General features: G+C 30.9%; 1 protein-coding gene across 1 annotated transcript; it reads right to left on the bottom strand.

The window, feature by feature from the left end:
• Positions 1–6: 6 nt before the first annotated feature.
• Positions 7–13,820, bottom strand: aub (piwi like RNA-mediated gene silencing protein aubergine). The gene is made up of 18 exons (XM_085202722.1): positions 13,685–13,820; positions 12,847–13,195; positions 9,983–10,114; positions 9,377–9,536; positions 8,511–8,622; positions 7,999–8,124; positions 7,717–7,818; positions 7,263–7,484; positions 6,667–6,927; positions 6,428–6,570; positions 5,205–5,350; positions 4,487–4,598; positions 4,256–4,385; positions 3,368–3,605; positions 2,951–3,027; positions 2,469–2,641; positions 2,204–2,303; positions 7–1,271 (listed from the first exon to the last, which is right to left on the bottom strand). The coding sequence occupies exons 2-18, from the start codon at positions 13,181–13,183 to the stop codon at positions 1,107–1,109; spliced, it is 2,736 nt and encodes a 911-aa protein (XP_085058848.1). The 5' UTR covers positions 13,184–13,195; positions 13,685–13,820; the 3' UTR covers positions 7–1,106.
• Between the last annotated feature and the right edge of the window lie 289 nt (positions 13,821–14,109).

The following is a 14,109-nucleotide window of genomic DNA, read 5'->3' as shown; positions in this document are numbered from 1 at the left end:
AAAAAATAAGAAATAAAAACGCTTTATTGAAAATTTTACAAAATAATCTTAAAAACTAAACAAACTACAATGAAAATAATAATGTAATGTAATACGACAAAGTTACCTTTAATAATCAAAAAAAGTCTTATGGTACGATATCATTTTAAATCTTAAAGCAAAAACAAAATAGCCAACTACTATTGGGCAACTTATTGGCACAACAAAATTAACAACTTCCAAATGACCACGTGAGTTCACAATAGCTGTCATGGAATGTTTTAACTCTATAATAACAAAATAATGAAGATATGTATGTTTAACTTTAAATAACTCTTATAGTGCGTGCCAACCACAAAAATTTTAGCAGCTTATCTGTTGTTTACATATTAACGTTATATGTATTATAGATAAAAATAAATCAAAATATTATAAAAAATAAAAAAAAAATACTGAACAATAACGTAAGAATATGGCAGTTAACAATTAATTAAAGTTAGACGGACCTTACCAATTAGATTAAAGTATTTACTATGTAGGAACTTAATTATCCCGTAACTGTCAAATAGTTAATATAATTACTAGGCACATTGATTTGAAAATATATAAACTTAGTATATATATATATATATATATATTGCGAAAGAAATTTTAATGCAGTTTTTGAAATAGTCTCAATTTTATACTAGTTTACTTATTCCTTAATAATTACTATAAATTTTGAACAATCAACATATCAAATATTTCCATCAAAAATACATATATTTTTCCTAAGTCTAGTAATAATAAAAACAAAGTAACGTTACACACGTCAATAAAGGATACTCTATATCAGAAAGTAGCAAACCACCACTTTGGTAAAGCTGTCATAATCAACTGTTGGTATATCAATAAATTTTTGTGTTCAAAAGTGTAAACTCTAAAAAACGTCACTGGATTTACCTAGACGTCATATATATCAGTAAGTGATAAATATTAATAAAAATATTTCTTTAAAAAAATATTCATCAACATTTCTTTTTATTTAATGGCCTCTCCATAAAAAAGGGCGACACTTCATCAGTATCGTTATATAGAGTTTACACTTACACTGTATTTAGATTCAAAGGCTCGATTTAATGAGTCGTTTACAAAAAGTACAGGGTCTCATTGAGCGAGTAGTGCGGCTGGTTGTGTAAGCTATTGGCCGCGAGGAAGGCCAGCTTGTGCGCGTACTGACACACCGAGGGGACTCGCACCTGCGTCGAGCAGTTGAAGTACATGTGGGTCAGCTTGTATGTTAGTCGTTGAATCTGTAAATACACAACATCAATTTATATTTAATGCCACTGTAGATTTTTCACTGCATCTTGCATTAAGCGGTGAAGGCATCTTCTAAGACATTGCGTCTGTTTAAGGCACACTTTCGTCTTCTTACCAGGAAAAGAAATTGAAAAGAATTCATTTATATTCATACGCGGTTCCGCCCCGTCACGATCGACCGACCGCAATTCAAAGAGAACAAATGAAGATGTCACAAAATTGGTATATCTATAAAATTTACTTAGTTTCATATCAACATTTTTCAAAGGTTGTTATAAAAAATACGACAGGAACCGTCAGCCGTTCGATCTGTAAATATTAAAACTTACAACGCAGCTACAAAACCAACAGTGAACATATAAAAAGGAAAACAAATAATTTGAATGTCTATACGGACAGTTTCGTCGTCGAAAAATTTCGACAATATTTTACAAAGGTAAAGGTTTAAAAAGGTTTACCTTAAAGTTAACTGTGAAATTATTTAAAGAATAAAAGAAATGCAAAAAAATGCAAAAAATGCAAATGCAAAATTATTTATAAAATATAATTAAAAAAACTTTCTTTAATAAAACTGCAACTTTTAATATTTCTACTAATTACTTACACATAGAACCGTGGAAATTCGACATAGCAGTGGCGAATTATACATTTTGAAGCTGTAGATTCGTTTAGTATTTACGGCCTACAATAATTGTCAGTTCGTAATTTATTGTAATAATCTAACAATTTCGTTGCAATTTTGCAGGAAATGATTTTGGACATATTCTAAGTCAATTGCAGCAGAGTATAATACACAAAGTGGATATAAACATTAATAAATATCATTCCCCACAAACAGCGCCGAGTTTTGTCTTCTTCGCCAGAAAGAGGAAATAAAACACCATGGCGGCCTCTCTAGAATCTAAAATGTAATATAACTTACACGATCTGGATTCAAGCCCGATGTATCTTCAATAACGTTGTAGGAAGTCGGCGCTATCGTGCCTTCACGCACATTCTGAGATACCAGATAGAAGTCATATCTAGAAATATAAATAAATAGTTGTAAATAAAGATAAGTAAAATCGAATGTAACACAACATATAAATTCTTTTTTTCACCAAGTTTACATGACACAATTTGCAAAATTTTAAAATGTGAAAAAGCTTCACGATGAAAAACAAAATAATAAAATCTTTTGTAGTCACCTCTCTGGCAATGTAATAACATCATCGATGACGGTGCCAGGGCGCGGGTTTTCTCCAGAGCGGCCATAATCCACAAAGACGCGGGTGTTTATCCTCTTTGATACTATTATAAACGCCATCTTGTATTCTGTTCCACCATACACCTCTTCAAGGTTCTTTTTGATTTCTGCCACCTGAGAATATTATTAACAATTTCGTAATGGACACCTAGAGATTTTGATGTGTTATAAAATGTAATGATGATAATGATAATGATGAATAAGCGAAAAAAAAAACCACCAATGTCAAGTTTTTATTTCAAATAAGAGTTTGGAAACCAGTATGCTTACTTTTGCATTGGTGGTGGTCATTGTTTATAACCAAATGTTGATTGATTCATTATTTTTTACCTGATTTGGTCGAAAGATTCAAAACATGTTAATATAAACATTGATTACGTAATAGAAAAACAATATTAAGATAGTAGAAAAAATTGTACTTACTTCATGGCTCTTGACATAAGGAATTTGTCCATCACCAACACCATCGCGATAAATAAAAATTCTTCCTGGTAATACTCCTATGAAATTTAAAATTCTATATTAATATGAGTATTGCGGAGAAATACAGTACTTTTTTTATGGAAAAGACTTATTCTTCTGATTAATTTTTATAAATGTACATAAAATATTTTTGTATTATTTATATGCATGTAGCAGAGAGAACATAATGAAACTAAGCGTCGCCGTCGTATGCAAAGTATAGACATACTATACTTTGCATACGACTACTGTACTTACTGTACTGTAGTAGTAAACGTAATGTTCTATAATTGGGGAATTGAACACAAATATGAATGGCATACGGTATGAATCTTCAAAAAAAAAAGAAATATATATAATGAAAAAAAAGAAAAATACCATTCTTTTCGCGGTATTTGCGCACGGCAGACGCAATGTTGAAGCCCATGTGCGCGCTGAGCTCCTCGCCTGAGGTGTGCGCGTTGACACTGGAGTAGTAGTGCGTCATGTGCTGATCGAGGGTCGCCACGAACGCGCCGAAGCTTTTCTCCTTAGAGCGCGTGTCGTGGCACACATCGTAGCCCACCACCATCACCGTGGATATTGGAATCTCCACTGCCCAAGGTGCGCCGCCGAGCTGGAATTATTTTAGCTTTATGCTGTATTCCGCACATAGCAGATCCTACACTAGGTTCCCAGGACACTCTGAGAAGACAAGACACTCTGTTCCCATTAGGAAACTTCAGGGCCCCATGATACTAAAAGTAAATATTAGGTAAGCATTCATTTTAAGTGGCAGAACTCAACTTCAAAGCAGTAAAATGTAAAAAATTAAATAATAATTCTTACGAGCAGCAATCGAATCCACACACTAACATTTAGATGTATTAATTTATAATTTTTATTGCACACAATTGATAACAAATATGTACTAATAGCTAACTTTATTACATGAATAGAAATCATATGTAAAATTGCAAATATATATATAAATATATTGTAAAATTTTGTTAGGTTCATGCATGATAAGCCATAAATTAAGCTTTCCAAAAAATGTTTTTGTTAGATATCTGTATTATTATAAAATGTTAGTTGCACGTAGTATTATGAAATTATAATTTTTTTAACAATATAATTTTTTTTGTTATCTGAATTCTGGGACATAACTTCATCTTCGCTTGTAGGACAAAACATGTATTTTGTCTTACATAAAAAATTGTTATTTAAATTTATAACTACTTAATTTCGCCTGTGTTACTATATCATTTATTTATTTCAACTATTTACCTTGCAGTTTATCTGGATAGCTACTTTTGTAGCGATCGACATGGCCGACTTACTAGTCAAATTTCTTGCACAAACAACTTGGGTAGGCACTGCTCTATCTACTGTACACTTTTTTTTGATAGCTTCATATCTAAAAAAAAAACAGAATAACTCAGTGTCAATATTTAAGCTCACTTCATAATAAGTAACAGTAATTAGTAAGAAAATTATAATTTGTGAAATAATATTTACCTGTCAGGGAAGTTACGTGCCAACACACACATTATCATGGCGGGATTTTTCTTGGCAATTACAGATTCACACATATTCGCATATTCCATTTGGCTATCACGTTGTATAGTGACTAATGACAAAAAATTGAAAAAATCTAAAGTAAAATCCACCATCATAACATTGTAGAAGTAATAGTGATAACACTTAATGGAGGCCAGTCGTAGCGCAGGGGCACAACGTATGACTGTAAACGCGACTGGTTGTGGGTTTGATCCCCACTCAAGGAAATGAAATATTTATTTAAATTTATTTTATCATTTCTTCACTCTAGTGTCGAAGCAACGCACGGAGTTCCGCCACTCAACATGCAATGCCTCCAGAATTCGGCTGAAAGTAGGGAACAGAGTGTCCTTAGCACTAGATTCCCTCTGCCTTTCTTGTTGTGTGCGGAGAAGAGTGCTGTGTACAGCGACCTGTTTTTTTTTTAAATTCAAGCTATCGTGGGACCGAGGCCTGAGCCTGATGTCTATAAACGTGACGGTTGTGAGCTTGTGGGTACGACCCCATCTTGGAGGAATAAATTACTTTCATTTCGTCACTCTGATAACAAGATAAACCGCGGCGTTCCAATCTGCCACTCAACACGCAAGATCTCGAAAACTGAGCGGTGAGAGGGGAATATATTGTTGTCTTAATTCTAGGTTCCCTGCTGTATGAGAAAAAAAATAACACTTACCAATCTCAGGCCTGGGCATTCTGAAGCCAAATCCAGCACCAGTTTTCATGATATTACCAATAAAACTTTCAGTATCTTTGTAGAGACGATCAGGCGTTATTACTACCCATGAAGGCATTTGAGCTAAACTGAGTAAGTTCTTTGACCTGTCAAGACATCATTTATTTTAATTAGGGATGAGTTCGATATATCAAAACGTAACGTAACGTAACCTAAAACCGATATGTTAAGGAAAACATAACGTATCGATATATGTTTTTAGAAAACCGTTTTTACAGAAACTTAAAACTCAACATAGCTGTGATCTGAACAAAACCGTAATAACGCAAAACTTTTGAAACGTCAAACGGTTTTATATTAAAACTAACTTCCTCTCTTTCTAAGTAACTTATTCCGAACGGGTGTAAATGAGATAAGGCGAATATCTGATAAACTGATATTCGCTACCTCTCCTTCTATCCGTATATTCTTCACGGGTGTAAAAGGAATGAAGCGAATACCCGATAACTAACTAACTAACAGATTCATGTTTCGGCGGTTTTCTTACATTACATCTACAAGTTATTATTTCGTCGTTATGAAATCGAACTTCTAAATAAATGATTAAAGTTGAAATTTGGATATGATTTTGTATTTTAATATTATTTCAATTTAATTACTAAATATTGTTTTTTTTACATTTGATTATAGTTTTTATTTATATGTAATACTAATTATTATGATATTATAATAATATATTATTATGATATTATAATGTTATAATTATGATTTTGCGTTTATTGACAATTCGAAAAAAAACGATATCTGAAAACCGTTTTTGATATCGATACGAAAACCATACTCGTATATCGGTTTCATAACCGTTAACGGAAAAAAACGATAACGCCCATCTCTAATTTTAATTCATATTTACATGGCGTATAGTATATATTGCAGCTATTTTATTTTTTATTTATAGCTTTACACTGTATTCTGCATATTCTAAAGTAGGCAGAGGGAACTTAGTGTTAGCAGAACAAAGAATTCATTCATCTCAGTGGAAATTGAAGCCATAACTGTCGCATTTACAGTTAGGACGGTATGCAATGCTTCAACAATGAATTACAAGACGGGGAAAAAAAAAAATCTTCACATAAGTTGTTTCATGTAAGTGTGTCTAAGATGGCTGATGAAACTCTGAAGTGTTTTTAGTTTTTATATTAACTTAACATTTATTTACTTACCGCATATCCCTAGTCCAGCCATCGAAAGTGTTACCAGCGGGGTATTTAGTATTTCCTCCTTGAAGAATGTTTTCAGCTGGTAACTGGCGGCCTTTGAAGCGAACTAAATCTTTAGACAATCTCATGGACCATGTTCCTAATTCCTGAAGAAATTCAGTTTAAAGTTTAACCATAACCTTATTCAGCATTATAATATTAGTATAGAAGTATATTTTGAAAAACAAAAAATCATCTCTCACCTCAACAACTTGTTGGTTTTGCGTAAACCTGCGGTTGAACGCTAATAATTTTTGCATACGCATATCAGGGCCAATTTTGGTGTGATTTGATAATGACCGCATCAGTTGGAAGTTGGCTCGCATCTCGTCAGTAAGTCCCGTCAAGCGGCATAACTCCGGAACCAGGTATACCAGCTCAGGCATACCGGCTCGCACGTCGCGAGGCTTGGAACGTGATATCAGCATAGGCTGCCCAGGGTCTCGTATACGTATGTTGTATTTCTGTAGAGAACAAATGTATCATGTTATTATTTAGTTAGCTTTTTGGTTCATGCTTCAAAAGAATAGAATAGAACCCTCATAACCACTTTGTTGTTTGCCTGTCCAACTTTTTCTCAAGAATGAAAGAGGGCAACAAGCTAAAATAAATATCAAATGTCCAGGTCTACTCTCTTGGAAAGATAAAATTAAAGGTTAAGTCAACATGATCAAAAGATATCATTGTTTTTGCCATAGGTTATGGGTAATGGAACTATATCTAATAACCATGAACCGAAAAAATACATTCCATTGAGGTACAGGTTATAATAATTATCAATAAACACTTTTCTACTTACCTTCTGATAATAATCAATGTACGAAATATTTTGGTCTTTCATTTTAAAAGTGGAAGTTGGATTCTGTTCCCAAGTAACATCATCAATTCTGTACGTCTTTTTATTATAATCAGTCATCACAATTTGTCCTATTACTTCCTCCATGAATTGTCTCTTAACATTATTTCCTTTGCCACTCAAATGTTTTTGCATTAGTTGTAAGACAGTGTCCAGGCGAAGTATCTAAAAAATTGAGGAATGAAGATGAAGAAAATGAATCATATAGATACAAATACAGCAATATACTTTTTTTTTCAAGTAAGTTACAACACTTTTTCGATATTTTTGCAAAATCTAGTTCATTTTATTTTTTAATACTACATATGTGTTATGATATCTCGATTATAGTCCTATATTATACATGGATTAATCTAAGTAGATTGTTTAATTCCATAGTAAATAAAATGAAACTAACCTTATGAGTAATTTCTGCCACTAGAAGTAATCTGTCTTCATACTGATTTATAGAAGTTTTATAACCAGGCCATATTTGTAAATTGTACTCTGGAATGTCAACCTAAAACAAAAAAAAATAAAATAAAGGATAAACAAAGGAACTTCTTGTAGTTGGTTATATCCATTGGCCTTAGTGATTAGATTCAGTATGATTGGGATACTGGAAAATGGCTTCTCAGTAGGACATTGAAATAAATATTAAAATGTAATAAATAAACATATATAGTATCTTATTCCTTACCTTTGCATCTGGATCAAAATAATCTCTTCCCATTAGCTGTAGTTTTAGAATATTGAAGCACTTCCTTATGATAATATTGAATATCTGAATATAGTGGTAGTCCCCTGGGCTTACTTGAGTTACAAGCTAAAATGATAATATACATACATCTATTAGTGAAAGAGAAAATAGACATAAGTAATATTAGAGCTCACTTTTAGGGAGTCCGATAAATCAATTGTAATTTTTTTATATTTTTTCTATTATATGTGACTTTATAAATACGATATCTCGAAGGTTCTCCTCAGGTTCGTCCAAAAAATGAAGTATGTAACTTTTTATTTTGAATAAAATTATTTGATTTTTGATAATATGTACTTAGTGAATATATTTTAAAGACTGCAGCAGAATATTTTTGAAAAAATAAAAAAGAATACAAAAAATATTTTCCATAAACATTATTATTATCTAACATTGAATTTATATATTAAAATATTATTATAAAATGTATATGACAGCTTGTACTTATTCACCTTAATCAGCAGTCTCATGCGTTCATTATCAGTCTTCCGATCTGAGTATAGTTCCATAGGATCTGGATGTAATCTATTTACAGTGTAAAGTACAGTCCCATCAAACAAATATCTGGAAAAGAATAATATTCATAATAATAGATCTATTATACATAGGTATGCTATATTAATCAAGTATAAGTTTAAGCACTTCCATTTATGTACATTTTTATTTTAATAGAACTGCCTTTATATAAATTCATAATATAAAAATCTGTTAAGGCATGGTTGAACCTACAAATTCTGTTCTAATACTTAATCACAATGAATGAATGAATGAATTTAAGTCATATAAAAATATTTAAAACTCTAAATCAATAAAAAAAATACATTAAGCTCAATACATTAAAACAAGCTTATTAGTGTTTTTGTCAGCACCATGAAACCACAGTTTTAACTACACTATAAAAGCCTAATATAATTTTTTTTTCGCAAATATGAAAGTTTTTTTTCAAACAAAATAAATAATAAAATTCTCGTTGTAAAATAGAATGATATTTGTTAAGGACGACATATGCAAACTTAAATCTATCAACGGGACACCGCCGCACCCTCACTCCAAAATCGAGTCGTAGGTATTGGCGGCAAAGTTCAAAGTTGTTTAACCTTTAGTCGTATTTTTATAGTAGTATGTGTTTACGTTATTGGTATCTATGCGTAACTACGTCACATGAAATACAGATATGGATAAACCTCGTGAAATGAAAAAAAAATATATTGATAAATTTCTTTAGGTGTGGGTTTGAAATATTACCCTATCTGCTGTTCCCGTAAAGGGAGCGCTGACGCATCAGTCTGTATAACAATGGACTTTATAAATTAATTACCCGCCAAGTTTGTTTTGATGTATACGTAATAATCCTTTCCGAATAGCAGTATTGTCTTCTTCAGGATCAATATCAACCCGGTATTGATATAGTGACCAATTGGGTGTAGTTTCGACAGTGAAGTAATTCGCACATAAATCCAATAGGGTTCCAGTAATTCCTGAGAATAAAAACAAATAATATACAGAAAAAAAAACAAAGCAACATTTATTTACTAAAATTAATTCACATAAAAAAATAAAATATTTGAGCATATACATAAAAAGTTTTTTTTTAAATAATTGAAAATGAGGTGAGATGTGTATTTAATAAATATGTTAGTGATAGCTCAATATGCAGGTTGAATCCAAAATGGTCTAATTTTTTTTCTTTTTAGTGAAGGTGACGTTGAGAAAATTAAGTAAAGACATTTGATTTATTATTTTTCATCCACTTTACCGACATTGCTCAAGTTTATGGAGTATATAAAATACTATAGTATTTTATATACTCTTAATTCTATATTATTATTCTATATTATTATTCTATATTATTATTCTATAACTTAATTAAAAGTATTTGTGATGTTTAAAATCAATATGAGTATTGAGTTTTTTTTATATTTACCTTTCTTGGAAGTAACTGATTCAGGACGGGTTCTCAATATAGTCATTTGTTCAGGTAAGATTCTTCCTCCTCCTCTACGAGATCCACGGCCCACTACTGTAGATCCACCTTCTCCACTTGGTTGTGGCTGACCTGAACAGGATATTTTACATATAAATCATGTATTATAATTTTACAGCTTTTTATATTTTATACCGTACATAAAATATAAAAATTATTATTTAATATGAAAGAGTATGCAAAGAAAAACTTTAGTATCAAGACATTTATTCTCTGCATGAATTCGATACATTGTGTGCTGAGTGGCGGAACTCTACGCCGCACTTTCTCGTATTAGGGCGAGTAAATGAATATATAATTAATTTTTCACAACAACGGCTTTGATTATTGAAAATATGTCTATGTTTACTTGGTTTTGTTCGATAATTACTTATTTTAAAACATTTATTTTTAAAAATACTGTTGCTAAGAGGACACTTCTTAATGTATGTATGTAATGTATGTATCAAATCTCAGCATCTAAAAATATATTTGATGGCCTTATTTATAAACATCACTAATAAAATAGAATTTGTAGCTTTCAAGTGTTTGTATCTTACAATTCACATTTTGGGGACGTTACTTTTTTCATGAGAAAACCAAATTTTCTTCGTGGAATATGACCAGAACGAAGCCTAAGACCCATAACAATTTGTTGACGCGTCAATTTTTTTTCCGCGAACCAAGGGATATGAGGAAGCTTGTTCTGAATAACCCTATACCATATCGCTTTTATTATATATGTAACGTAAATAAAACACTGAGTTCACAATAAGTATTGTATTAGCTAGGTAGCCTAACATGAACTGAACTTGTCATATATAATTGCAGCTTACCTACTTGAATTCATTTTATTATTTAACAAAGCAAATAGTACCTTCTAAATTTAAATCTACATAATAATCATTGACAATTCATTACTTTATATATAACAGCTTTACTTTTCGATCTTTATCAAAATACTCTGCCCACATATTTCTCAAATTATTTTTGTACCTGATTAAAATTTCAGAAAAATCTGGTAAAATATTTAAATTTTCTCCTTCGACTAATGCCGTTCGTGCTAATTTGTCAGCTTCCTAATTTCCCTTTATTCCAAGGTGGGAAGGAACCCACTGGAGTTTTACAACAATACCCTTGTGAAGTAACTTGATTACCTCATTTAACAACTTATATGCAACTGGTATACCTCTATTGCCTTTAATACAATTATCTAAATGAAATAATGCTCTTTTACTATCAGAGTTATTTAACAACCTTATTATAATTAACACTAGAAACATAAATAAGTGCCATAAATATAGCAACAAGTTCCGCTGCCATTATAGTGATATTATTTTCAATTTTAAACATCCTACCAACTACACCATTTGCATCAAAAAAGGAACATAATTGGTACTTGGTACTATTTGGTAATAATTATTTGTACTTATTACATAAAACATGCAATATATGTAAACAGTTTGTGTTTTCTCATATTATTATGTCGAGGGGCAGTGGCACAATCATGTGACTAAAAACATGGTGGTCAAGGGATTTGATTCCCACTTGGAAGATGAAATTATTTTAATTTTTATTTCCTTACTAAATGGCAAATTCTATTCAATAGCAGATCTATAGAATAGACATATTTTACACTCCACCTATTAAAAAAAATATTGGATTAAATGTACAGTTAAGTAAACTTTCTATCAACAAATAGTATTTAAATAAGTGGTCTGTGAAAAATAAAATCCTTGGTATCTCTTGTAAAATTAATGCTGATGGCTGGCGAAGCTGGCTTGTAATTTAAGGTATTGCCCTAACACTAGCTGAATAGTGCTGTTTCTGAGATTATTAAATATATATAGATTAGTAATTATAATATAATATATAATCTACATAGATTATATCATTTATAATCTATTTTTTGAACCTCATGAAACTATAATAGCATTATATTCACACATGGATATTTAGCATTTCCGTTCCATTAGTAAAAGTAAACTGCATAAAAATATTCTAAAAGCTTCATTTGTTTTATTATTAACAGTTGTTAATCACTCTTTTAAGACAAACTTTACTTACAAAATTTTTGTAGAAAACTACTTAATTTTCTAACATGAGATATGATTTGTCTTCAAATTGTTAGTAAATGTATATTCTAAGCAAATTATATTAATAAATGGTCAAGTGTTTCCCAAGACAATCAAATGAGTATTTTTAATTAAATCCTGGTCCTGCATAGTTTTTATTTTTTAATAATATATAATTCACTGTACACTGTTATGTACATTCAATTCCTCTCAATTATTATAAAAAAATTGTCTTTAATAATATGTGTACATATAATAAGTAAAGTGGATTACTAAAAAGAACAAAAACTTAGTCAAATGTAATAATATTTCAAAACATTTTTTATAAAAGATAATTAAATCTTTTACAAGCACTTTTGAATCATTAAATGAACATAAAACCTGCAAAATATCTTGTATTGTATAAATTGTTGATCTGAAATGTTCAGAAGCCACAACTTAAGGATTGAATTAAATTTATATATTTAGTTATTGTTATTCTTATAACTTGGTTAAAAATTGGAAAGCAAATCAACAAAGTAGTGGCACAGCAGCACATTGATATCAATTACCACCTAGTTATTTTCATTTTCCTTGTTCTGGTAAAGACACAACATGGCATTAAATGTCACCACAATATCTAGAAAATCGGACAGAAAGATGTGAACAGTGTCTACACCCTAGGTTCTCTCTGCCTACCCTGCTATAAATGCAATATATCATAAAGCTTTAAATAAAGGAACAGACTAGTAATTAATAATATTAGCTTACTTATGGCCATGCTTGACATCCTTTGTTGAATGTCAACATCTCCAGGATGATCATGGGTTGATGTGGTTGTTCTATGGGAAGCCCTGCCAGCAGCTTGAGTTGGCATTCCCGCTCTTACAGCAGGTAAAACAGATGGCGCGCCCCAAGCTGACGGAGGCTGAGGTCGTGGACGTGGTGGTCCAGGCTGGTGCTGTGGAGGTCCTTGTTGGTGCTGAGGAGGTCCATGTTGTTTAGGAGGTCCAGGCTGCTCCCCAGGTCGCCTCGGTGGCTGTCCTCCACCACCTGCAACCCCTCTGCCCGCACGGCCCCTGGCTCTTCCTGCACCTCTTTCAGACATGTTTCTACTTGTCTAAAATTGAATTTGTTTTCTATTATAACAAAATATTTACTATATGCTATTAATATTCATGTTCTATTTTGAAATATATTATACAAAGAAATTCAGATATAGGTATTGTATTAGTCTTAGTAAGCACATTTTAAAATATCCTTTCAAAGGTTTTAAATATGGCGGAAAAATGAGGGGTATATTTTATAAAACTTCATAAAATACTTAGATTTTTAATGTATTAGTTAGTTTAAATAACTTATTATATATATTAACAATTAGTATTAATAATAGCGTATATCAATTAAAATGTTGTTATTTAAGGTAATTATAATAAAATGGACGTTTCTTTAAAAGTATGTACCTAAATAAGCAGTTTCGAAATCAATAAGTTTAACTAAACCTAATCAATGTACGAATAATCTCAACAATGAATAATAATGTAGTAACTATCAATTTAATTCATGTTATTATATAAATCTTTAATACATTATTAAAATAGTAAATTACCAGTTACTTATTGCTGAGCTTAGCAAGATGCAAATGACCACAGAACACATTTACTTGCAAATGACAATTGGCAAATAAAAACTACGAAATCAAAACACCAAACAATTCGTTAGAGTTCTGTGTTGCCATCTTGTCCATCATTAATTTACATAATCTGACGTAAGCAAAAAATCGCATAAATATTGAAAGATTATTTCTTAAATTGGAGTAAAATTAAAAATAAATTAATTTAAAACTTAAAATCATATCAGTTGGGAATGTGTAATTATATAAATAAGTTTTTTACTTAATGAGAGTATTAACTGCTGCTATTGTTATATAACAAAAATCGCTACCTGGCATAAACATCTACATATTATGTAATTACATTTTTAATTATCTTTAATTTAAATATTCAAAATCCTTTTTAACGATGATAATATTTA

This window comes from Heliconius melpomene, chromosome 19, assembly GCF_056956725.1.
Source record: "Heliconius melpomene rosina isolate 202511_hmr_F chromosome 19, ASM5695672v1, whole genome shotgun sequence".
Classification (NCBI taxonomy): domain Eukaryota; kingdom Metazoa; phylum Arthropoda; class Insecta; order Lepidoptera; family Nymphalidae; genus Heliconius; species Heliconius melpomene.
This window is presented reverse-complemented; position numbering and strand designations above follow the sequence as displayed.